This window comes from Typopeltis vanoorti, chromosome 8 (genome assembly GCF_054136105.1).
Source record: "Typopeltis vanoorti isolate ZY-2024b chromosome 8, IOZ_Tvanoo_1.0, whole genome shotgun sequence".
NCBI classification, from domain to species: Eukaryota; Metazoa; Arthropoda; class Arachnida; order Uropygi; family Thelyphonidae; genus Typopeltis; species Typopeltis vanoorti.
Window position 1 is genome coordinate 128,790,956 of NC_143556.1, and position 27,668 is coordinate 128,818,623.

A 27,668-nucleotide genomic window follows, 5' to 3' on the forward strand; every position below is an offset into this window, starting at 1 on the left:
CGTAAAGTGAAGATCTGATCCTGAACAGCCTCTATTTGGCCTGAATCCAGCTTGTTCTTCACCAAGCTTTTCTTCCACAATTCTTCTCAACCGTTTCTCAAGTATACTTCCATAGATCTTGCCAGGAACACTCAGTAGGGAAATACCTCTGTAATTCTCACATTCAGTTTTATTTCCCTTTTTATATATGGGTACTATGAGTTCTACTCCAATCATCGGGGAATTCGTCCCTCTCTCCAGGCTTTTTGAACGATGCAGTGCAGTCACTGTAAGACTCTTATACCACCATACTTCAGCATTTCTGGTCGAATATCATCTAGTCCTGCTGCCTTTCCACATTTCAAGCCTTTGATGGCTTTTTCTACTTCAAGTATGGACATGTATTCCTGACTGCATGCCTGTTCAGTGGTTTTTTACTACTGTGCTGTCATCACTGCCTGTTTCATTTAGCAGTTTTTCAAAGTAATTACTCCATACTTCAAGGATATCTTTTTCTCCCGTTTTCATGTCACCTTTATCATCTCTAACTCCTTTTACAGCACTCTTTCCTCCATTCCTAAGCTGCTTCAACAACCTCCAGAATATTTTGCCACCTTCTAGATATTTATTTTCTATATTCTTGCCAAAGTCCTCCCATGACTTTTGTTTAGCATTCTTGCATTTGTCTCTATATTCTCTAAGAGCACAAGCTGACTTATTTGCCAGGAACTTTTGATATGCTTTCTTCTTTTCCTTCACTGCCTCTTTAACTTCTTGTGTCCACCAGGGAGTTCCGATTTTTTTATCTTTGCAGACAACCTCACCACATGCCTCTCTGGAGGAATCAATCAATGTTTTCTTCAGAGTTTGCCACTGAATCTCCAACATTTGATTCCTGTTCTGAAACTCTTTCATTTTTTTCTTCAATAATCTTTGTGTATTTTAGTCTACAGTTCACATCTCAGAGCTGCTCAACTTTTATTTGCTTTAAAACTTTCTTACATGTTATTCTTTTGAATATGAAATTCAATTTTATCCTGCTCAAAACTAAATAGTGATCACTTCCAATTTCAAATCCCCTGTACACACTGGTGTCCTGCACCAGGGAGAAAACATCACTATCAGCAATAACATGGTCAATGAGACTTTTCTTATTCCTAGCCTCTTCTCTCCATGTGAATTTGTGCACATTTTTATGTTGGAACATGGTGTTAGTAATAACCAGTCCATGTCCTGAGCAGAAATCCAACAGATATTTGCCATTATTATTAGCTTTGCTCTTTTTTCCAAATTTTCCCAAAATATTTTTGTATGTCTCACAATCATTTCCTACTCTGCTATTTAGATCCCCAACAAGGACCAACTTTTCCTTTTTCATTTGTCAGTTGCTTTTTCTAAAGCCTCAAAAAATTCCTCCACTTCTACCTTAGTAGAACCTTCTGTGGGACCATAGGCACAAATAAGTCTCATTGTCCAGTTCCCCATTCTCATCTTTGCCCACATTACTCTACTTGAGAATGAGTGCCATTCAAGAAGATTAGCCTCGTATTTTGTGTTGTATACTATGGCTACTCCTTCTTTTCCTTGATTGTCATTTCCTGAATATAACATTTTGTATTTATTGCTCAGAAAGATCTCACCAGTTTTTGTCTTTTTTGTTTCAATCACCCCTATTACGTCGATCTGGTACTTATCTAATTCCTCAGCTATCTCCATTTCTTTGCCATTCAGGCGTCTTACGTGAATAGTACCGATCTTTAACTCTGGTGATGTTGAGTTTGGGGTTTGTTTTCAGATTTGTTCCAGTAGCTGACTTTTCGCTGTTCGCCATGGTTCCCTGGCAAAAACAACGGGGGCCTTGTTTAACCGGGCGACGCCCCAGCGGCATGAAATTTTATCATGTTGTACCATCATTTTTTATTTTGGTTTAACTAATAAGAATACAATTTGGTCAGCTAAATCCCAAATTGCCAGCCCATCCTCGTTCGTTCAGCATCGAAGTAGATACCCAACAGGGTGCATCACGAGAAGGTGAGGATTGGACATTAGGTCAGAAGCATTGGTCGGCTCTCTGCATTCCTTTAAAGGTTATGTGGAGGTCTCCTCTCAGTTATACAGCTTTGACCCTTAAGCACCCCTATTATTATTATTATTTATTTATTTTGTTTTATTTTTATTTTTTCAGTGAAGTGTTAAGGACTTTTTCCTATTTGTTGGATTGCTAGTTGTAAGAGATTTTTGGATAGATTAGATGTCAGGAAATCTGTCTACAAGTGGTACTTCCGTATTTATCTTTGATGCTCTATTAAACCTCAAAATACTAATGGGTATTTGGAAGTCAGTCATTTTTTATTTCTGCACTGGTTTCCATAAATTAAGGAACAAAGAGAAAAATCTCATTAACTCAAAACTGTATGATGAATTTGTATGCAATTTGGTGAAAAGCAGTATGATATAAAATGTGAAAGAAACACCCACAAAAAAATTGTAAATAAATGTTTGTCAGTAACAAAACTGTACATGAAGACAGCTATCAAAAACAAGATTGTCAAATTGCCTCAGTAAGGAATGCAGTCATCCACCATTCCTTATTGAGTTTCATAATGTTTATAATGGTGTCCATGAGCACCAGTTGCTAATGACAACCATTGTCCCTGCAAAACTCAGGGTTTTGGGGATGAGAGTATTCCAGACGTGCTCAGTTGGATTAAGGTCAAGTGACCTGGCTGTCCAGTCCATATGTATGATAGTCTCTTCTTGAATATGTTGTCCATGAGCTCTGCTGTCCCTTTCACGGATATTAGAGGGATGATAATATGTCCCTTGTTCTCTCCAAATCTCAGCATGCTTGGTATAGTTTTGTAGAGCAAATTCGGACTTGTCTGAAAACAGTAACAACCTCCATTGATCTTGGTGCCTGATCCGTTTCGTACATTCTCTTCTTTGGCATGGGTATATGCCAAAGAAGAGAATGACCAGCATGCAGACTACTGGTTTGTCTAGCATACAGTCACTTTCATGGAATCTGCATGCAGTGGAAGATACCAAAGCACCTGTAGTTGACATCAATCAGATCGTAGCTGATTTGAGGTAGCACTCCTGTTTCAGATAATCAGAGATGTTGGTCACTCGCTGCAGTCATAGCCTGTGAAACCTTCTTTCACTATATCTCCAAGATGTTGTTTGTGACTGTCATTATTGGTTCCATAATCTGTGAACCATGGAATGACTCACATGCTGCTCTCTGGCTACTTTTTAAGATGAATGACCAGCCATAGCCAGGATGGCTAGAGCCAACCTCTCATCTTACAATGGCTGTCACCTGAATTTATTAGTTAAATGATGTCTTACAGCCATATCGAAGAAGTTTGCCATACAAAATATCTTGTTTTCACTCTAGACATGAAATAGAAAGCCACTTCAAAGCAGCTGCTGTTATGCCATGGCGCATTTGTATATGATAACCAGACGAATGGCTGCAAGACAACATTTAACTAATGAATTCAGGTGATAGCCATTGTAAGATGAGAGGCTGGCTATGGCCCATCATTCATCTTAAATATTGCTATTTTACATAATGTACCTGACTTTCATATGCCCCCCCCCCCCCCCCCATTGCATGGGTTATTGCAGTTTTTCTCTTTGTTCCTTATTTTATGGAAACCAGTGTAGCTTTTTTTTATGCTGAGCCCATATGCAAGAGGTTGGTTGATCAACCTATAGTACATTAGCATCATATATGGGTGGTGGGTTGGGAAAGGAGGAACTTGTTTATATTTGATTTGAAAGACTGTATATTGTATTCCTTGGGAAATACAACAGGGGGAAGATAGTTCCACAATACAGCAGTTGCAGGGATGAAGGAAAAGGAACTTGTTCTGTTTGTTTCAAGGTCCACTGTGAAGGTATGTTGAGCAGTAGCTGCACATGTTCTGAGCTTAGTACTAAGTGGAGGAATTATTGATGTTATTTCAGATGAGCATTTCCCATGGAAATATTTGTAGAATATACATATTGTAGAAACCAAACATCTCTGTGAAAGTGGGAGGAGTGAGTTGGTAAGAGATGGGTCATTAATAAGTAACTGCTGTCGTATTGAGTCAAGTATTTTGAGGGAGCTTTTAGGGGCCCCCCCACCCCATATGTGAGAGCAGTATTCAATAGCTGGGCGGATATGTGATTTGTATGATGTTAACAGCTGTTCAGAGGTGAAGTAATGTCTTGATTGAAAGAGAAATCCTAGTTTTTTGAAGCGGTGGTTGTGATATGTTTATGCCAGGAGAGGTTTGATGTCAATATAATTCCAAGAAGAGAAATCTCAAATTGTCTGGCAATTTGAGTATCGTCAAAAAAGAATACCGAGAAAAGATGGTTCTTTTTTTATGAGAAATAGTACAGAACTGGGTTTTATTAGCATTGAAATTGACTAGGTTATCTGAACCCCATTGAAGGATAGCTCGGAAATCAGAATTGAGGTCAGTGGTGGTTGATGTTCTGTAGGTTGAAGTCAGTTGTGTAGAGTAAGGTTTATCAAAGGAATGGGAGGAGTGCAATGTGCTGTCATCTGCAAAACTGTGTATTTGGTTGGAGGTCAACTGAAGTAGGTATCATTGATATATAGAAGGAAGAGGATTGTTGAGAGAACAGAACCTTGTAGAACCCCAGCATTAGTTGGATGGTGAGAGGATAGGGAACCGTCTGCCATCACATATAGTGTGCATCCAGAAAGAAAGCAGGCAGTCTAACTACAGAAGTCCTGAGACACACCAAATGATGGGAGTTTGCTTCGTAAGCCTTTGTGCCAGACCTGGTCAAACGCTTTGGAGATATCAAGTGCAACCACTAGAGATTTGTCAAACTTCTCCATGGCATTTGTCCAGAGATAGATGACATGTGAGCAGATCTGTTGATCGATAGCGATGGAATCCATACTGGCGGTCGCTTATTAGGTGGGTGCCTTCAAGGTAGCGTTGTAGTTGGCAATTGATGATTTTTTTCCATTACTTTAGATAGGACTGGGGTAAGCGAGCATGGTGTATAAACTTTCAGGACAATTGGATAAATGCCATCAGAACCAGGAAACTTTTTTATGTCTGATTTGGATAGTATTTTTCTGATCTTCCTGGCAAAAGGATATAGGGGGCATTGTATGTTGGGCATCTGGAATGGTTGGGGGCATTTTGTCAGTTATGCATGCATTAGAAGCAAAGTGCGAAGCAGAAGATTGGCTTTTTCTGTGGGTGATGATGCAATAGAGCCATTTGGGTATATGGTTGGGAAGAGGTTACGGCCAATTGCTTTGGCAAGAGACCAAAAGGCTCATCTGCCATTTGGACAGGCTGCTTTTTTGCTCTTGTAGACTGTTTTCAAAGCTTTTTTTTTTTTCGGGCTTCAGTAAGCTGTAAAGGAGGATTGGGTTCTTGATTTGAATGGAGGCAAGGTAATCCCTGAATGCCTATAGCAGTCTGGCTTAGATTCTCTATCAGTTGTAAATTGAAGGCTTAAAATATTAATGAAAGGATGAAACCTCTTTTTTCCTTCCAAGAAACCAAACTTTTGGAACCATCTACAAAAACATGTATTCTCATTAATAATTATAGTTATTAATACAGCAATTAATACTTGCATTTCAAAATTTGATTCCAGTTATTCATAAATGCCTGTAATTTGCATATCATAAATATCTTGCTATTTATAATAAATTGATACACACAAAATGTAAAGAAATATTTTTCTAGGATGTTGCTTGGCATCTTCTTCATGAAAGTCTCTTTGGTTCAGTAGCAGATGATCAGAAACTCATGATGTAAGTTCAGTTTGTAATCTTTTTTTATTCAAAATTTTATTAAGATTTACTGGACAGTTATTTTTTCACTTGACATGCTAATTTTCTTATGTTATTATCTGAAATAGGACATTGTAGTTTTTATTTTATATGATTTATATTATATATTTTGCAAGGGTATATCATCCAAGAGTGAAGATACTGTTATGACAGAGATGTGGACCGTTGTGAGAACAGGAGTTGAAGAATTGGAATAACTCTGCAATAATATTGCAGAATCTGAATGAAAATATAGCTGTGGGATTGGATGGGATATTGGTTCACATTGTGCATGGGAACTGGCTGTGCCTTTAACCAAGCTGTTTAATTTAACTGTAAGCTCTGGCAAAGTTCCAAGAGAGTGGGAGGACAAAATAATTCCTTTACATAGAGGAGGATCTAAGTCTGTGGTAGGAAATTATAGACCAGTTATTATCTCAAGATTGGTGGTCAAAGTACTGGAAAAAGTTGGTCAAAAAGAGAATTAGGGAATTGGTGTATAAGAATATGATAATCTATGAGGTACAGCATGGCTTTGTGAAGAATCTGTCATGCCTTAATCTATTAACTTTTTATAATCGTGACAACTGAGCTGTTGGATAAAGGGATAGCTACATGATGATACTGCAATATCCTGTGAAATGCATTTAACAGAATACTGCATGAAACAAAATTCCTAGGGATTTAGTTATTGAATTAATGTATAGTGCTTATAGAAAACTATGCAAAGAGACATTTTAGTATGGAATGTGTCCATCCACCCTGAATTACGATGTTGCCCTTACAACATTGTACCATGCTTAGCCCAAGTGATTCAGGAGTTCGTGAGGCAAACTATCACTCCTCCTTCAGAGCAAGGATAAGGCCTTGTTTGTTTTCTGGGGAAGAATGTCGAGCAGCAGTGCATCTCCCTATTGTTTCAAACGTGTTCTGTGGGTGCTAGATCTGTGGAACGTACTGGCCACTTGATTCGATTAATATCCTCAGTCTCCAGAAGTATTTCCACTGCTCATGTATACGACTTGTGGGACATTGTCATCCATAAAAATGAATTCTTTGCCTACAACATCACGGAACAGTTGAACATAACGATAAAGAATTTTGCTGCAATATCATTCACCAGTCATAGTCCCTTTTTCCAGCACTGCAGTATCTATTCCTTTCAAGAACATTGTCTCAATGGTAAGTAGTAACACTTTCACATTAGATCGAGTCGTCTAGAATCGGAGGAAAGATTAAAACAACTCATCTGTAAAGAGTACATTAGCCCATTGGTGTCTTGTCTAATTTTTCTGGTCACGATACCACTGAAAACGTGCTCTACGATGATCTGTGGATGAAGGGACACAGGTGTCTTGCCACAGTTTGTTGAGATATCTGCATACCTGTGCTTGCACCACAACTTGTTGTGGTGCATAAATTACATTTTGTTATAACCAAAAATCTGTCTTCGTGCTCTGTGGTAGAGTGAGGATGACCTCTTAGCAAACATTTAGAACGCATTCCATTGATTTGAAGCGCTTCCCAGAGCCTGGATTCAAAGCTATGTGAGATTCCAAACTCTGGTAATATCAGTAATTCTGCGTCCTTTTTCAAGCTTTCTAATAATTCTTCTCTGTGTGAAATTATCTAGGTGATGTCTTTGAGACATTACAAGATATCCAAGGTTGCAACTTTATTCCATCACAAAAAGAGCTTTCTTCAAACACAATTTGCATATTGCAGCCTTTTATCCTGTTGAGTGCTACCATGTGATCCAAAAATTTGAATGTGTACCCGCTTTCTACTTGAAATTGTCAGTTATACAAATTGCCACAAGCTGATTCGTCTGAATTTGCAGTTGTAATCTTCAGAAATAGTGTTCATCCTTGGGTTTTGGACACCAGTGTAGAATGTTATATTGGATCATGTGGCTTAGTTAATATGCCTCCTTTTGCAGACTTCTCATCATGCAACTAGGTATATTTCAGGAATTGTTTTCTTATATATGAGTGCTAGTAAAAATAACAAAGCTTGTTTAAATATCCAAATGGCCATGTACAAGTGTTAACATTTTATAACACCACTGCATAGCATTAACTGGTAAAGAAGTTGAAGTGCAGTCAAGTCATCTGGTTTCTAAGGTAAGGAACTTGAGCTAATTTCCCCTTTCTAAGATGGTTTAATTCGGCCCGATACCTGATATTCCTCTTTAAGGAAAAAAAATCATTTCTTCAAAGAAAAAGAGTGGCCTCCTTTCACAACTCTTCTCATGGCCACACTTGGTCAACAATGGGATTGCTGTGCTAGCTATGTTTATTTGAAAATGAAGGTGCTGGTATATATGTGAATAATTTCAATGTTTAAAGATAATTTATTTAACTAATATTATTATTATTATTATTATGTGACACCTCCAGAGAGTCTAAAGACTCATCGAGGGAGGGCACCTACTCTACAACTCTCCATCTCCACCACCTGCAACTACCTTCATCATGTACACCAACGCCATCTGATGCTAACCACCACCACTAGTATCTTCACAGACAATGACAAACATCCATTCCCACGGCGGGATTCAAACCTGCAACCTTTTGGCTGGAGAGCGGATATGCTAACCACTCGGCCAACCAGGTTGGCCAGTTTACAGGTGTGAATTTTTTGAATTCTCATTGTTCATAGTAAGAGAGCATCAAGGCTTAATCATTAAGTTTCAGCTTTTCATAACATTGACTACAAGAAAAAAAAAAGTAACTTCTGTTACTTTTTTTTTTTTTTTTGTAGTCAATTAATTATTATAGTGTATTAAGTATAGTGTATTAATTATTGGATTGTTTGTATCATGCTGGAAGTTTGAATGTGTTTAAAAATTTATCTGAATTGTGATCCTTTGGAAGTTCTGTGTTTTGTCCTTCATATTCTTTGATGCTTTATTTAATATTTACAGTTTATCATGTAATATGTTACTCTTACAGATGGGATACCCGGTCTAATAATACAAGTAAACCCAGCCACACAGTTGATGCTCATACTGCTGAAGTTAACTGCTTGTCTTTTAATCCATATAGTGAATTTATTTTAGCTACAGGATCTGCTGACAAGGTTTGTTTTAGAGTAACTGTGCAATGCTGTTAACTTTAACTCATGGCATACATACTAGTTATTGTAATTCTGCTTCCCCTCCTCTCCACATATAATTCCTTTATTCTGTAAATTTGATTTCTGTTATCTTTTCTAACATCTATCAATATTAAAATTTGATAGTTTCTTTTAATTACTTTGCACAAAAACCTAGTGTATTCCATATGTTCTACATAGCATTATTTCTGATTAGATTATTGTACTGTCCCTATCCATGGGGTCCGGACACCCATGGTCCAATGTCGGGACCCAGGACTTGCTGTGTACTGGTATACCATATAGATATAAAATTTTAGTAACAGACATAAGTTTGTATCAATGTTTCTGATCATCCATGCAATAAGTGAAAAGCCAATAGGGAAGTGTCACCCTTCTTTATCCTAAAGTGTTTAGAAGGACTGATAAGATCTTTCAAAACTGTTAAGAAACAAACTACGTTCTGGTGATATTCTTGTGAAAACATCATATCAGTAACATCAACGGGTGGAATACCAATCATGGTAACACTCATAAAACATTCAATTCTTGTAGAAAAGTAATATCAGAATAGATCTTCTTGATGATAAGAAGCCTGAATGGCAAAGAAATGGAGCTAGCTGAGGAATTAGATAAGTACCAGATTGACATAATAGGGGTGACTGAAACAAAAAAGATAAAAACTGGTGAGATCTTTCTGAGCAATAAATACGAAATGTTATATTCAGGCAATGACAATCAAGGAAAAGAAGGAGTAGCCATAATAATCAACACAAAATATGAGGCTAATCTTCTTGAATGGCAGTCAGTCTCAAGTAGAGTAATGTGGGCAAATATGAGAATGGGGAACTGGACAATGAGACTTATTTGTGCCTATGGTCCCACAGAAGGTTCTACTAAGGTAGAAGTGGAGGAATTTTTTGAGGCTTTAGAAAAAGCAACTGACACAATGAAAAAGGAAAAGTTGGTCCTTGTTGGGGATCTAAATAGCAGAGTAGGAAATGATTGTGAGACATACAAAAATATTTTGGGAAAATTAGGAGAAAAGAGCAAAGCTAATAATAATGGCAAATATCTGTTGGATTTCTACTCAGGACATGGACTGGTTATTACTAACGCCATGTTCCAACATAAAAATGTGCACAAATTCACGAGAGAAGAGGCTAGGAATAAGAAAAGTCTCATTGACTATGTTATTGTTGATAGTGATGTTTTCTCCCTGGTGCAGGACACCAGAGTGTACAGAGGATTTGAAATTGGAAGTGATCACTATTTAGTTTTGAGCAGGATAAAATTGAATTTCATATTCAAAAGAATAACATGTAAGAAAGTTTTAAAGCTAATAAAAGTTGAGCAGCTCTCAGATGTGAACTGTAGACTAAAATACACAAAGATTATTGAAGAAAAAATGAGTTTGAGAACAGGAATCAAATCTTGGAGATTCAGTGGCAAACCCTGAAGAAAACATTGATTGATTCAGCCAGAGAGGCATGTGGTGGGGTTGTCTGCAAGGATAAAATAATCGGAACTCCCTGGTGGACACAGGAAGTTAAAGAGGCAGTGAAGGAAAAGAAGAAAGCATATCAAAAGTTCCTGTCAAATAAATCAGCTTGTGCTCTTAGAGAATATAGAGACAAATGCAAGAATGCTAAACACTGTGTAAAACTAGCTAAACAAAAGTCATGGGAGGACTTTTGCAAGAATATAGAAAATAAATATCAAGAAGGTGGCAAAATATTCTGGAGGTTGTTGAAGAAACTTAGGAATGGAGGAAAGAGTGCTGTAAAAGGAGCGATGATAAAGGTGACATGAAAACAGGAGAAAAAGATATCCTTGAAGTATGGAGTAGTTACTTTGAAAAACTGCTAAATGAAACAAGCAGTGATGACAGCACAGTAGTAAAAAAACACTGACCCGGCATGCAGTCAGGAATACATGTCCATACTTGAAGTAGAAAAAGCCATCAAAGGCTTGAAATGTGGAAAGGCAGCAGGACTAGATGATATTCGACCAGAAATGCTGAAGTATGGTGGTATAAGAGTCTTACAGTGACTGCACTGCATCGTTCAAAAAGCCTGGAGAGAGGGACGAATTCCCCGATGATTGGAGTAGAACTCATAGTACCCATATATAAAAAGGGAAATAAAACTGAATGTGAGAATTACAGAGGTATTTCCCTACTGAGTGTTCCTGGCAAGATCTATGCAAGTATACTTGAGAAACGGTTGAGAAGAATTGTGGAAGAACAAGCTGGATTCAGGCCAAATAGAGGCTGTCAGGATCAGATCTTCACTTTACGACAAATAGTGGAGAAAGCATGGGAATATAACAAAGATCTGTATTTGTGTTTTGTCGATTTGGAAAAGGCATGGTGCCAAGAGAGAAGCTATTCAATACGCTGCAGTTATATGGTGTCAATGGAACATTATATCAAACAATACTTAGTCTTTATTTGAGTTGTAAGTCAGCAGTTAGAATTGAAGGAAGTACAGGAAGATGGTTTAATGTTAAATCTGGTGTGAGACAAGGATGTACATTATCTCCTCTGTTATTCATTATCTATATGGATCACATTATGAAGGAAAGTGGTATTAAACATGATATCAAAATTTCCACTGGTAATTTAAAATAATAAATCTGCTACAAGTCTGCAATATTCTCTGACTAAATTGAATAGCTGTTGTAATAGATATGGTATGAAGGTCAGCAATAAAAAGACAAAGACAATGAAAATAGGCAGAATCATTGTAAATGTCATCTGTGTTGTGAATGGAGAACCTGTGGAACAAGTAAAACATTTCAGCTACTTAGATTTTTACTGAAGATGGTAAATTAAATATAGAAATAGACAACAGAATCAGCAAAGCCGGTATGGTGGGAAGTCAATTGAATAAATTCATAAGGAATAAGAGAGAAATTAGTCGGAACACTAAATTAGCTGTATACAAGACAGTGTTCAAACCAGTTTTAACTTATGGATCTGAGAGCTGGGTCGTCAGAAGTAAAACACTTGACCAATGACTGGAGACCCCAGATATGAGAGTTCTGAGAAAGATTATAGGCGTGAACAGATGGCATCAATGGCAATATCATATCAAAAACGAGGATATTTGGAAAGAAGTTGACTTTGTCAGCATCCAGGAATGTGTTAGCAGAGGTAATCTCAGGTGGTATGGTCACTTAAACAGAATGGGCGAGGAAAGATTAGCAAAGCAAGTGTTCTCTGCCAGGTTGGCACCAAAATGACCTAGAGGAAGACCAAGATATAGGTCGATTGATACGGTACAAAGTGCCTTAGACGATAGAAATATAAGATCTGATAATGTTGGAGTCTTGACAAGTAACAGACTGATTTGGAGGAAAATTGTAGATAGGTAGTTAGTAATGATGTAATTTTTTTCATGTAGTACTATTATATCCTGTACACCCCTTGAGGGTACATGGCAGGAATTTGATGATGATGATGAACTTCTTGATGTTCCTGATGACAGGTGTGAGGTGCATCCTGATGCATATGGATGATCATCTGGTTCCAACCAGGAACATCATCTTTATTTTTGATATGCCCAAGCCTCCATCATCTGTAAAAACAGGGCATCTCAAATAGACTGTGCATCCCTAATCCACTAAGATACTTTAAATGTCAGAAATACGGGCATGCTTAAAATGCCTGACATGGTTGTAAAGAGCATGGTTGCAAATCTTGCTGTGTAAAGAAAGCTAAATGCATCACATTGCTCACTTTCCCAGCTATGCTATTATTCTTCATCTCCTAATAACTTTCTAAAAATCTTATTTTTAGAAAATATGATTTCTCTCCCAAGTCATTTTGCTCATATCTTCCACTAACTCTGTCCAATTGTTTCTTCTATGCAAGCCTGGTACTTGACTTGTTGGGCCACCTGGAACCTGTTTACAACAAATTATTATCCAGTAACTGAATCCACATAAGGAGCCACAGATTCTTTCTCCATATGCTTTTCACTCTTCATTTTCACTAACTCTTGCCTAAATATCCCCACTCCATTTTCTCTTTATTGCATAGATACATCCATGGAATTAGAAGGCTCATCATTGAAGACCCAAGTTAACCATGTAATATCTGTTATAGCGTTCTTCTTGAAAACACTGACAAAGTGCTCACAACATACTCTGGCAATCTATTCCACTCTTCAAGCAAAAAATCTAGTCCTCACACCCTTGCTTAGCACACTTAGTCCATTTCCAGGAATGATCTCTTGTTCTGTCCAAGTGCTGAAAATTTCCTCTGCATCTATCTTATAAAACCCTTTTTAGTAACATAAATGTTTCTATCAAATCTCTTCTCTCTGTCAACTGACTTTTGCAACCCATAAATTCAATCCATCATTGAGACTTTCACAGACCATTCACCATCTTGGTCACCAGCCTCTGGATCTTCTCTACCACTTCATCTCCAAGAAACTCATATGACCAGACATGTACAGTAATCCAGATCAAAGTCTTATAGAGAGGAATGATACTTCCTTATCTCTACTTGGTGGTGTGTTTTTTAATTACTGATTAATCCTCTGAACTTCAGCTATCTATCTCCAAAACACCCCACCTGGTTGGGTACAGTTCCATCATACACGGATTGTAATCATGTCATCCCAGAATGCATAACTTTCATTTTTCAACAATCAACTAAGACTCATTATCTTTAACCCATGCTATTAACCTGTTAAAATAATGCTGTAAGCTTTCTACATCAGCACACAACTGAAAGTTTCCATTCAAATCATTTCCTGTTACATTTATGTACAGAATAATCAGTATTGATCCATATAGCCTTCTTGCGCTATGCTAGTCACCTGCTTCCTTATGGATTCTACTCTTCCATGTACTGTTCTTTGGTATTTGTCCATCAGCCACCCTCATATCCATATTGCCAGTTTATTATACATCTTTCCATTTGTTCTAGTTTGCATAACAGAATTTCATATGGTACTTTGTCAAATGCCTTTGCAAAATCCAGCAGGATCAGCATCTAGCCATTCCTTTTTTCAAACTCAGCAATTACTATTGTAAAAAGTTAGTTACTAAGGTATGACCTGGCCTTCACAAAGCCATGTTATCCCTCTCCCATTGAAAATTATATTCTTGTCCACCCAATCCTGTCTCTGATCAACTTTTCTAGTACTTTTACCAACCCTCCAGGGATATTAATAGGTCTATAATTTGAGTAGACCTATTATTGAGTATAATCTGAGTATAATCTGCTGCAAAAAGGTAGGCTCCAAGATTGCTATGCAATCTTGGAGCCTACCTTTTTGCAGCAGAACTATTCCCCCCCTCCCCAGTTCTGTTCCTTTTGGAACTTTGACAGAGTTGAGTTGAGAATTAAGTTCAACAACTTAGTCAGATGTGTCAATTCCTTTTCACATTCTTGTAATGCATGAGCTGATATCTCAACTAATCCCATGACCACATTTGCATTGGGATTCTTCATTATCCTAAACTGCTCACAAAAATTCTTCAACAAATTCCTGATATGTATCCTCAGGGGTGTACAGGATAATTGTGATGAAAAAGTTACACTATTACTAACTTCTGATCTATAATTTTCCTCTAAATTAATCTGTTATCTGCAAGACTCCAATATTATCAGATCATATATTTTTGTCATTTGAGGCACTTTTTACTGTATCAACCCATTTGCATCTTGGTCTTCCTCTGGGTCTTTTTGTCTAGCCAAAATGGCAAAGAACACGTGTTTTGCTAATCTTTCATCTCCCATTCTGTTGTGTGACTATACCATCTGAGAATAGTTCTACTAACAATTCTTGTATACTAATAATGGAGAATTCTTTCCTAATATCCTCATTTTTAATGTGATACTGCCATTAATGCCATCTAATCACCCCACTAATCTTTCTCAGAACTCTCATATCAGAGGACTCCAGTCTTTGATCAAGTGTTTTATTTCTAACTCAGCTCTCGGATTCATAAGTTAAAATTGGTTTTAACACAATCCTGTACACAGCCAATCCAGTGTTTTGACCAACCTACTCAGCTGACTTCCCACCACACCAGCCCCATCAATTCTACCTTCTATTTCCATATTCAATTTACCATCTTCACCAAATATTGTGCCTGAATAGCTGAAATATTTTATATGCTCCATAGGTTCATCATTCAAGATACAGTTGATGTTTTCATGGTTCCAACCTATTTTCATTGTCTTTATCTTTTTATTGCTATTCCCATACCAAATGTCTTACAACAATCACTCAATGCAGTCAGGGAACCCTGCAGACTGAATCTATTCAGAAGTATAACGTCATAAAGCAAAGAGCCAAGATTAACATCACCAATTCTGATATCAAAGTCAACACCACTCTCCTTCACAATACGATCCACACAGATAATGAACAACAGTAGAGCCACTAAAAATTCAGCAACCTCTATTCTCAGAACAGTTCCTGTCATGTGTCACATCAATATCCTCACTGAGATCATAGAACCTTGCAAAATGGGTATTCAGCAGCTCAGCTGTGTATTTTTCATACTTTGGTCATCACAAATGATGACCAAAGTATAAAAAAAATTTATGCCCATAGTCATTCTTCCATTTACTTACTACATAGTAGCATAACTCTTATGCAGCCACCGAAGGAGGCAAGCTAGCCTCAATAGGTGCCGGTCCCAAGCCCGGATAAATGCGAGGGTTGATGTCAGGAAGGGCATCCGGTCGTAAAACTTCAGTGCCAACTCAAACTATGATTATGAGTCTGAGAGAAAAAGATATAAGGGCTAGGGCATACCCCTTAAGCGACGCGCAGCCACATCGCCCTACAGCTGTGAGAAATGGACTAGGGCTACCGCATCAAGGGCGGGTGTGGTTAAAGAAGCGAGCCCAGCAGGTGGAGAGGATGTTGCGAGTGGGAACACTGAATGTTGGAAGCATGACTGGAAGGGGAAGAGAGGTGGCAGACATGATGAGGAAGAGGAAGTTGGACATTTTATGTGTGCAGGAGACAAGGTGGAAAGGGGGAAAGGCAAAGGAACTGGGAGATGGATATAAATTGTTCTACTCTGGAGCGAATAACGAGGGAAGAAATGGTGTAGGAATTGTGGTGTGTGGCAGAATGAAGGGTGAAGTACTGGACGTGGGTAGAAGGAAAGACAGGATCATGCGAATGAAATTGGGTCTTGGAGAAGAGCGGGTGGTCGTATTATGTGTATATGCCCCGCAAGTTGGTTGTACAGCAGAGGAAAAAGATGAGTTCAGGAACGTGTTAGATGAAGAAATGAGGGAATTGGAAGAAAATGAGATGGTGATTGTCGGAGGAGACTTGAACGGGCACATAGGAAGACAGAATAGAGACTGCGAAAGGGTGCATGGTGGCCACGGAGTGGGAATGATGAACCAGGAAGGAGAGAGGGTTGTGGACTTTGCAGTAGCGTTTGATCTGGCAATTGTGAACTCGTTTTTCTTCAAGAGGTAAGAACATTTGATAACATTTAGAAGTGGTAACACCAGCTCACAAATTGACTACATTTTGACTAGAAGAAAACATCTTAAGGTTGTGACAAATTGTAAGGTAATTCCAACAGATCAAGTAGCACAACAACACCAACTGCTGTGCGCAGACTTTAAATTAAGATCGAAGATAAGAACTTCTGGTTGCCATGGGATGAAGACAATTAAGTGGTTTCGCTTAAAAGAAGAGAGTGTGAGGAATCGTTTTAGGGAGAGAGTGTTAGAGATGATTTCGGATGGACTGGAAAGTGTACAAGATTGGTGGAAACATAATTCAAAAGTAATCCTGAGCTGTGCAATCGAAGTGCTTGGTGAGACATCTGGAAAGATTAGAGAGCAGAAGGAGGGTTGGTGGTGGAATAATGATGTACAAGTGGCAGTGACAGCTAAGAGGAAGGCAAAGCAGAAGTGGGATTGAGTCAAGAGTGGAAGAGGACAGAGAGGTGTACAAAGAGAGAAAGCAAGAAGCCAAGAGAGTTGTGGCACAGGCAAAGGCATATCAAGATCTGTATGATCAATTAGAAACAAAGGAAGGACAGAGAAAAATTTACCAACTAGCGAAATGTAGAAATAAAGCAGCTAAGGACATCTTACATGTGAGGCAGATCAAAGATGCTGAAGGAAGAGTATTATGGAGGGATGTGGACATAAGAAACAGATGGAAAATATACTTTGAGGGACTTCTGAATGAGGAAAATGCAAGGACTCACAGAGGAGATGGGCAGCCTTCTGAGGGGATGGTGCAGAACATCAGTAGAATGGAAGTGACGGAGGCCATGAAGAGGATGAGGAATGGAAAATCTGTGGGCCCCGACAGAATTCCAGTGGAGGCATGGAAGGCACTGGGGGAAGAGGGAATTGACCTGCTGTGGGACCTGTTCATGAAAGTTTGCCAACAGGAAAATATACCCGAGGAATGGAGGGAGAGTACTCTTGTTCCCATCTACAAGGGTAAAGGGGATGCACAAGACTGTAAAAATTACAGAGGAATAAAGTTGATGTCCCACACAATGAAGATCCTAGAAAGGGTTCTTGATGGTAGATTGAGGGAGGAGGTGGAGATTGCAAAGGAACAATTTGGCTTCATGCCTGGTAGATCAACAACAGGTGCTATCTTTGGGTTACGACAGATGATGGAAAAATATCGAGAGAAACAAAAGGAGCTACATCTGGTATTTATTGATCTGGAGAAAGCATACGATAGAGTGCCAAGGCAAGAAGTCTGGAGGTGTCTGAGGGAGACGAAGGTGCCGGAGAAATATGTCAGGTTGGTGCAGGAAATGTACAGAATTGTGAAGACAAGTGTTCGGACCTGTTTGGGACAGACAGAAAGTTTTCAAGTAACAGTTGGCTTGCATCAAGGGTCAGCATTAAGTCCGTTTCTGTTTAATATTGTGATGGAGGTGGTAACAGAGGAGGTGAGAGAAGATGCACCTTGGACAATGTTGTATGCAGATGACATCTTGTTGTGTGTAGATACAAGAGAAGAAGCGGAAACTAAACTGGAAAGATGGAGAAAAGTACTGGAAGAGAGAGGTATGAGACTGAGCAGAAGTAAGACAGAGTATATGTGTTGCGCAGTGGGCGGTGGCCAGGAGACAGACCTGGAGCTGGAAGGAAATGTCATCAGGAAGGTGAGAGACTTTAGATACTTAGGTTCGACAGTGGAAGAAGATGGAGGAGGTGAGAAGGAAGTGGGATGCAGGATACAAGCAGGTTGGAGGAACTGGAGGGAGATGGCTGGAGTGTTATGTGATAAGAGGGTGCCGATCAATCTGAAAGGCAAAATTTATAGGACAGTAGTGAGGCCAGCTATGACATATGCTATAGAAACTGTGGCCCTGAGGAAAAATAACGTCAGCAGGATGGAAGTAGCAGAGATGAGAATGCTTAGGTGGATGTGCGGTGTGACCAGAAAGGATCATCTGAGAAATGACTATGTCAGGGGAACAGTGAAAGTTACGAACTTAGGAGCGAAAATACAGGAGGCAAGGTTGAGATGGTTTGGTCATGTGATGAGGAGGGAGGACGAATATGTGGGAAGAAGGGTCATGCAGATGGATGTGCAAGGAAGGCGGAAGCGTGGGCGGCCAAAGAAGAGATGGAGGGAGCTGGTAGAAGAGGACTTGAAGATGAAGAACTTGGATGTGGTGACAGCCCAAGACAGGAAGGTGTGGAGGAGACTCATAACAAACAGTGACCCCACTTAAGTGGGAGAAGCTGAAGAAGAAGAAGAAGAAGATAGTAGCATAACTCTAAGATCTTTTACCTGTATTACCAAGCTCTTTGAACCTTCGCCAGTTTTTTTTCTTATTAAATCAGTTTTAATGTTATGTCTGCCACTGTTTTAGCAAATGCAAATGCATGCAAAACAAAAGGAACATGAACATCACTGTGATAATTTTTTTTCTTCCTTGAAGTACTTTACCTTTATTCCTTCGTCTGCTGATTCTGAAACATTTTTGACTTACATTAAAAAAAAAAAAAGTAATATCTTTTATGTATATGTGTGTGTGTTTGCATGAAAGAGAGAGAGAGACTTGGGTCCACACTTTTTAGGCATGGCTGTGTGCAATTCTACACAGAAATTATGGAAAATGTATTTATTTTTTTATTATTCCCCCCCCCCCTACATTCTAGACTGTGGCATTGTGGGATCTTCGTAACTTAAAACTAAAGCTACATTCCTTTGAATCTCACAAAGATGAAATTTTCCAAGTGCAGTGGTCTCCTCATAATGAAACAATTCTTGCTTCTAGTGGAACAGATCGAAGACTTCATGTTTGGGACCTAAGTAAAATTGGGGAAGAACAATCAGCAGAAGATGCTGAGGATGGACCTCCAGAATTGCTAGTGAGTCCTGATCTTCATTAAATTAATAAATATTATTTTTTATTATAATTGCACTTTTGAAAGTTGGAAACCTTTTACAAATGAGTCAGTGGCAAATTGTTCAATAATCTAATACTCTCATTTGGAGATCAATCATGTTTTTTTTTTTTTTCAAGCCTCCATTAAGTCACCATTGCTGGAGACTTGCTGCCACCAGATTATTTATATTACTGTGGAACTTGTTGGTTACAAGAGTACTGGTTTAAATTGCTTTAAATTGAGTACAAAAATAGAATTTTGCTTATATTTGGTTTCTAGGGCAAGGTTTGCAGACTATGCAAAAATAAATTAAAAATGGCAAAAAAAATCCTTAAAATTATTAAATAGTTGAAATTGTATTTCTTAAACATTTATTCATGTAAAATACACATCACTTTAATTATTTTTACTTTCAGTACTTGTGTATCCCTTTTAAAATTTTAGTATGTACCTGTTGACCGAGTGGTTAGCGAACCCATTCTCCAACCATCATTGCAGGTTCGAATCCTACCATGGGCATAGATGTTTGTGAATTGTCTTTAGGTGGGAGATGAATTTCACTGTCCAGTATGAGACCACCACAGCACTTTCCGGAGGCCTGAAGTGGCTTGAAAAACGTTCCTTGTTTGGTTTATAGAGCAGGGTTTCCAGACTATGTACAAATAAATTAAAAATGACAGAAAAGTATATAAAATGGCAAAAAAAAAATCCTTAGCCCACCTACAGTACAAAATACACTATAGGTTTATAATAACCTTTCAAGGGTGGGGAACCACACAAAAAATTTAAAAAAAAAACAGGCAGGGGCAGTTTTGAAGAACATTTATTTTATAACATCTGCATTATAATAAATTACAAACATGAGAAAAATTTCTTTAATTATTACATACATTTTTAAATTGATGGAAGTTTTTTCACTTGGCTATGCTACCAATTACATATTTGGTTTAATCCTTTATCCAAGCGTAAGCAAACAAAGTTTGTGTCTGAAGTATTTTTCAAGACTGGGACAACTTGTGGCAAAGGTAGTATAGCTTCTCATCACTTGCGTTAGTATCCCGTAATGCAAAGCACATCTCCTTGCAGGCATGTATAATGCTATGCATTCTGGGAAGGGTCACTACCCAGACCAGTTTCGACCTTTATTGAGGTCTCATCAGTGGGAGCCAGACACAGAGGTGATGATACTAAGCTGGAAGTAATGGAGAAGTCATATTTCCATATACCAGTTGCCAAAAGGTGTCACACCTTATTATTAAAATTCTCTGGATTAGAGATAAGTTGATGGATAATGGATAGATGGTCTGTGTAGTGACCCTTCCCTTAATGCATAGTATTATACATGTCTGCAAGGAGATGTGCTTTGCATTATGGGATACTAAGGCAAGCGACCCATAATGCAAAGCACATCTCCTTTGCCACCAGTTGCCCCAGTCCTGAAAAATACTTACGGCACAAACTCTGTTTGCTTACGCTTGGATAAAGGATTAAACCAAATATGTAATTGGTAGCATAGCCAAGTGAAAAAAACTTCCATCAACTTATCTGTAATCCAGAGAATTCTAATAATAAGGTGTGACACCTTTTGGCAACTGGTATATGGAAATATGACTTTACTTCCACCATTACATTTAGCTCCATTACTTCCACCTTAGTATCACCACCTCTTGGTCTGGCTCCCACTGATGAGACCTCAATAAAGGTCGAAACCGGTCTGGGTAGTGACCCTTCCCTTAATGCATAGCATTATACATGTCTGCAAGGAGATGTTCTTTGCATTATGGGATACTAAGGCAAGTGATGAGAAGTTATACCACCTTTGCCACGAGTTGCCCCAGTCCTGAAAATTACTTCAGGCACAAACTTTGTTTGCTTACACTTAGATAAGGGATTAAACCAAATATATATAATTGGTTACATATTTTAGTTATGCGAATTCAGTATATACATATAGTAGAAACTGGAATGAAATTATTTCTGTTGGGAAAAGTTAGTTCTGTGAAATTTGGTTTTATGTTTGTTAATGACTCTCCATGTGGCAGCCAGGGAATAAGAATAACCCCACTGTAGCCCATGCATGTCATACGAGGCGACTGAAATTGGTACCCAGTGCCTTGGGGTATAGCTGGGTTACCCTGTCTCTGGGGGTCATGAATACAGAATCCTGGTCCTCGAGGGTGGGGGGGGGGCATGGGGTTGATGATCCTACCCTGGGGGAAAAAACATCTTGTTACGAAATCTAAAGAAATAACTGCTGGATGGACAAAATGGCAAATGTCTTAAGGATTTGAAAATTAGATCATGGAACGTACTTTCTCTTTACTGATCTGGAGCTTTAAAAATGCTGCTAGAACAATTGGATAAATACAGGATACTCGTTATGGCTATACAAGAAATGAGATGGACAGGAAAGGGAATTATGGAAAAGAAAAATCATATTATTTTTATAGCTGCCAAAAGAAAGATCACATGTTTGGAACAGGTTTCATTGTAAACAAGAGGATAAAACATCTTATCATGGACTTCAAAGCAAACTCGCCTCGAATAGGTAGGTTACGAATTAAAGGAGAGTTTTTTTGACTACAGTTTTATCTATGTACATGCTCCAACTGAAGAAAATAATGATGCTGAAAAAGAGTTGTTTTATGATGAATTAGATAAGATCTATGGAGACTTTCCAAAGAGGGGTTAAATTAGGCAAAGAGGATACACACACCCAGGCCAACCATTGAGAAATATAGTTTACATAATGGGACTAGATTGATCAACTTTGCTTCTTCAAGAAATATGGTTATTAGTACAATGTTTAATCATAAAGATATTCATAAAATGAAATGACCTGGAAGTCTCCTGTGGGAGGCACTTTTAAACAAATTGATTATCTTTTAATAGATGCAAGACACCTATCCAATTTGATAGATGTTAGAACCTATAGAGGAGCAAATATTAATTCTGATCACTATTTGATTATATCAAAGATTAGATGTAATGCATGGAAGATATATATGAGTCCCATACTAGAAAGTTTAATAAGGAAAGATTGAAGGAATTAGAAGTTAAAGCCAAATATGGTGAAAGAATCGGTGAAAACCTCTCTGGTCTAACCATTGGTGAGTTAATGAGGCTTGGGATGTTCTTAGGGATGTCATAGTGACAACAGACATAATATTAGGAAAAGCAGTAGAGTTAAGTATAACCATTGGTTTGATGCAGAATGTGTGACTGTATTAAAAAATGAGACATATAAACAAATGCAGAAAGGAACCACACTTGTAAAGCTATGGAGGAATATCTTTTGGGTAGAAAAGAAGGAAAAACAGTGCATAAGTATAGAAAGAAGAAATACTATGAGGATGAACTTAAGGAATTGGAACATCTCAGAAGTATGAATGAAAGTAGATCTTTCCATCGATTTAAATAATAGTCAGAAAGATGTCTAGTCTAGAACAACATTATGCAGGGATAAGGAGGGTATAATTTTGAGTGGGAATGAAACGATACTAGGAAGACGGGCAGAGCATTTTGATGAATTATTGAATCAAAATATATCTGGTCAATTGGATCATATGGAAGAGAGAGAGAGCCAAGATCTATAAGCAGTAACCACTACCAACAGATGCAGAAGTGGAGGCAGCTATTATAAAAACTTAAGAACAATAAAGCCCCAGGAATGGATAGGATACAAGAGAATTAATTAAAAGTGCAGGTGCAGAATACTCCAAGAAGCTGTATCAACTTATCAAAAAAAAACTGGATTAATGAAACAATTCCAGACAAATGGAATCTGAATGTCATATGCCCCATCCATAAGAAAAGTGATGTAATGATATGTTCTAACTATAGAGGAATTAATTTACTATGTACTTATAAAATTTCCTCTAACATTCTATTTAAGAGTCTTTATCCCTAAGTAGAGAATGATATTGGAGATTATCAGTGTGGATTCCATCAAGGAAGATCCACAAATGATCAGATTTTTAATATACGTCAATCGCTTGAAAAATGGAATGAATTTGGAATTGAAACACACCAACCTTTCATTGATTTTAGCATATGAGAGCATAGATAGATCTAGCTTACTTGTTGCAATGTGGAGGAACTACAGATTCCACGAAAACGTATTGCTTTAGTTAAAGCTACAATGAGAAATACCCATTGTCAGATCAAAATTCAGAACATGTCTGATCCAATATATATAAAAAATGGTTTTCGACAAGGGGGGTGGCTTAGCTTGCTTACTGTTTAACATAGCACTTGAAAAGGTTTTCAGAGATGCTGGTATTAATACAAGGGGAATTATTTTCTACAAATCAATACAAATTATGGCATATGCAGATGATATTGATATTATAGGAAGGACATGAAAAGGAAAAGAAGGAACTTTCATCAGTTTAGAAAAGGCAGCAAAGAAGATGAATTTGCAGATTAACCAAGAAAAAACAAAGTATATGCCAGTAACTAGAAAGATTTGTGATAGTAATCCTTCTCAAATTGAAATTGGTTCCTATAAATTTGAAATTGTACATAATTTTATATACTTGGGATCAGAAATTAATTGTAAAAATGATATCAGTACTGCAATGTATTCTTTCTGCAAATAGATTTGTTTGTGGACTTAGGAAACACCTAAAGTCACATCTGATCTAAAGAAAAGCAAAGATAATGATGTACAAAGTAATTGTGAGACCAGTGTTAACTTATGCCTCTGAAAACTGGGTATTATCAATGGCAGATGAAAGATTACTAGGTCTGTTTGAAAGAAGAGTTCTCAGATATATTTTTGGAGCAGTACTAGAGAATGGTGTGTGTGGAGGAAAAGATATAACCATGAACTATACATATTATTTAATGAGCCAGACATTATTAAGTACATAAAAAAAATTAAGCTGGGCTGGACACATTATACACATGGATAGTAATAGAATAGTTAAGATGTTTAATGTTAAGCCAGAAGGAAAACCTAAATTAAAATGGAAGGTGGAGTTATAAAAATAATCATAATTTAAAATTCTGAATATTTTTATGTATTGTTTATCTTAGTATGTTTATTAGTTTTAGTTTCATAACACACATTGTCAGCACTTGCGATGTGCCTGTTATTGAAATTGTTTTGTCAAAATGAAATGTAAAGAAGTTAAAATTTTATGTACATACCAGATTTGAATAGTTGTGTTACTTTAAACAATTTTATTGTAGTTTAAAATATTAAGTTGTGTTTTTTGAAGACATTCTCTTGTCACTAACGTAATCTGCGTGTGTGTCAGCCATTATACCTAACTTCTTGCTTGCTAGTTTCATGGAGTGCGCATGTTCGCCGAGAAGTTTGATGTGTGATTGACAACTGACAAGGAGAGTGTTCGGTATCGAAGTAATGGGTGAAAACAAGAGAGTGTTCGGGAAGAAATTAGAACACAAGCAGGCAGACATCTAGATTCGGAGGAAATTTAGTTTTTTTTTTTATGTGACAGTCGGAGGAGAATTAATAGTTTACAGGGAGTCCTCGACCTACATCATCCTTAATATGCATTGTTTCGACTTTACGGTGGTAATCCCATAAATAATTTAAAAAATAAATTTTGACTTGAAGCAGCGTGACATAAAATTCAGACGTCGCGGGCGAACTTGTTTGTGAGCGCGGCAGAAGAATATGCCGTTACGCACTGTTTGTTTGGGAGAATTGCCGTTGTTTGGGTCCCAGCATACACTCTTTGGGTACCGCATGCTTTGTTTACATCTGCTCTCTCACTTTTGTGTTTTTTGTGACTTTTTACCCTTCAATATGGCTCCCAAATGTAAGGCAGACTCTTCCGATGGCAGTGTGTCGAAGAAAAGGAAAGCCATTACATTAGAAGTGAAATTAGACATTATTAAAATATGTCTGTTATGGTGATGTTTGTTAATGACTCTTCACATCAGGAAAACAACTTGTGTCATAGACACTAATGAATGGTGAAACTATTGCTCAGGACAATTATAATTTTAGATGTACAAATGATTCTAAAATTTAGTGAAGAGTTCCAGCTATGTAGTTCAAACTATTTCAATTCAAACTTTTAATGTAAACAGTTCAAACCATTCAGTTGAAACACGATCATGCCATCAACCAGACAAAGCCCTGAAGGGGGTTAGTCGATAGATGGCAAGAAACACATTTTGTTTAAAACTTTTCATATTTTTAGTTATTGAAAAATTAATTATAGAATAGACCTATACTTATCATGAACAATGTGGTAACAAAAAAAGATCAAAATTTTAAAAAAGTGCTTGTACCCTCCTAAAGACCATTCACGTGCAGGACCAGCACATAGTATTTTTCTTGTGTGTGCAATTAATGTTGAAAGAGAGAAAATAGCCTATTATGATTGGCTTGAGACAAAAAAAAAAAAAAAATCACCTTCCTTCACTACCTATGCTGAAGCGAGCAGTAGTTACATAGCTATCATTAAAAGAGGCTATCTAATTTTGATAGAACTAAATATAAAACTCTGTGTTACTTGCATTAGAGTCTTCTGCTTCCTCTCAAAGCTGTTGGGCATGACTTTTGTCCATAAGTGTTCGCACCTCTTTCTTGCCAAAATTGTAGCATTGCAATGTTGCCTTAAGATAAGGCTGATCTGGCATCATTCTTCCCATCCAACTCCTACCTACACAGTATGCCGATTAAGTAATGAAATTGACTTTTTGCAGGATAGTCCTTTGAATAAAAGTAACAGACATGTTTATAGTTTTGACATGCTAGATTGTGTTGTAATTGCAGTTGCAACAAAGTTGCACCTGCTGAGCCGTCCACAGCCGTTCCACTGGTTTTCAACATTTAAGGGGGGGGGGAGTCCCTGGAGGATGAACCATGCTGTGGACTGCCACTTTCTGCATGGACGAATGAAAATGTTGTGAAGGCTATGGAAATTGCTACCTATCAGGCGAATAACCACTAGGCTACTCACTGTAAGAAAATAGCCAGATTAATCTTAGAGATTTCCACAAGAGGAAGATTTGGTTGAAGTTTGTGCCAACACATTGACATGCGAACATAGAGATCACCTGGTTGCATGTTGTCAGAATTTCATCCATTCAGTTGATCAAGATCATGATGTGTTGCAAAGAATTGTCACTGGTGATGAAAGTTGGTGTTTTCAGTTTGATCCAGAAATGGAATGGCGTGGAACATCTTCTCCCTGGCAGAAGAAAGTCAGATTGCAAAATCATGTGTTGCGACAATGGTCATTGTTTTTGTGGACACTGCTGGAATTATCCACCACAAATTTGTTCCTAAGGGCGCCACAGTGAACAGTTAGTATTATTTAGGAATAATGCGATGTCTGTATGCCTGCCTGTGATGTGTCAGGAAAGAACTCTTCCACAACCACAATTTGTTTCTGGCTTCAAATTCAATCTGTGTGATCAAACATTCCCTCTATTCACCAGATTTGGCTCCCACAGACTTTTCCCTCTTTCCAACGATGAAGTGTGCCTTGAAAGGGGAGCGCTTCGATGACATTGAGGACATCCAACATGGTGTGACTCAGACACCGAAGGAGATTTCTATTCCAGACTTCCACTGTGCCTTCGAACACCTGTACGACAGACGTAAATGTTGTGTGCAGTTTGGAGGGAGATTATTTTGAATCAGTGTAATTGACAATTGCAAATATAGTTCGTTGTTATAATAGTTGTTGTTTCTTAATGGGCACACTGTGTAGATGATCATGAAAACAAATCGGTGCCTTCAACATTGCACTTCATGCCTCCTGCTAGAACGACATCAGAATAATCTTGTCTATCTTTTAAAAAAAAAACTGTTTTTTATCATAACGTCTGGGAAGATCAAGTACAGGCACAAGTAGTAAGAAATTTAATTTTTTTTGATAATTGAAATATCGTAAAATTTTGTCATAGTTGTTTGCTTTTCATATACAAAATGCTTATCATAAAAATTCAAGTTTTGCTTATTAGTTTCCTAGCTGATTGCATTTATAACTTGTAATGATGTTGAAAAACATCAAGGCAAGAAGCATTAAATTTATCTCTAATTTGCATATTCATTGTTTTACTGACCATCATATCTCTGCTAGCAGATGTCATAATTGTGGTGCACTTTCATTTGCTATTGACATAAAGCATTTCCTCACTTGCTCATCAGAAAAGAATATGTCATGATTTGTTTTTCTATGTCATAGACTTCCAATGTTGGATGGAGCTCATTTTGTGTTCTTTACATAAACTAGTAAAGAACATATAATTGCTGGTTGGTGTTGGCTTGTGTGCTGCTAACTTTTCATAGAAATTGAGAATGTACAACTCCTACTGCAATTTCGAACTCCTGGGTAATTTCACATTGTACTTCCAAGATTTCCTACTCTGGGCATACCTTAGTTTTATATTCCTGTATCTTCT

The 27,668-nt window shown here is 37.7% G+C and overlaps 1 protein-coding gene across 2 annotated transcripts in view; it reads left to right on the forward strand.

The window, feature by feature from the left end:
* Positions 1-27,668, forward strand: part of Caf1-55 (chromatin assembly factor 1 p55 subunit) — a 215,614-nt gene that overhangs the window by 160,984 nt on the left and 26,962 nt on the right. For both annotated transcript variants that reach the window (XM_090396934.1, XM_090396935.1), the window contains 3 exons: positions 5,718-5,785; positions 8,758-8,884; positions 19,044-19,256. In XM_090396934.1, the coding sequence (XP_090253060.1) occupies positions 5,718-5,785; positions 8,758-8,884; positions 19,044-19,256 (408 nt within the window). The remainder of the gene's footprint in view (positions 1-5,717; positions 5,786-8,757; positions 8,885-19,043; positions 19,257-27,668) is intronic.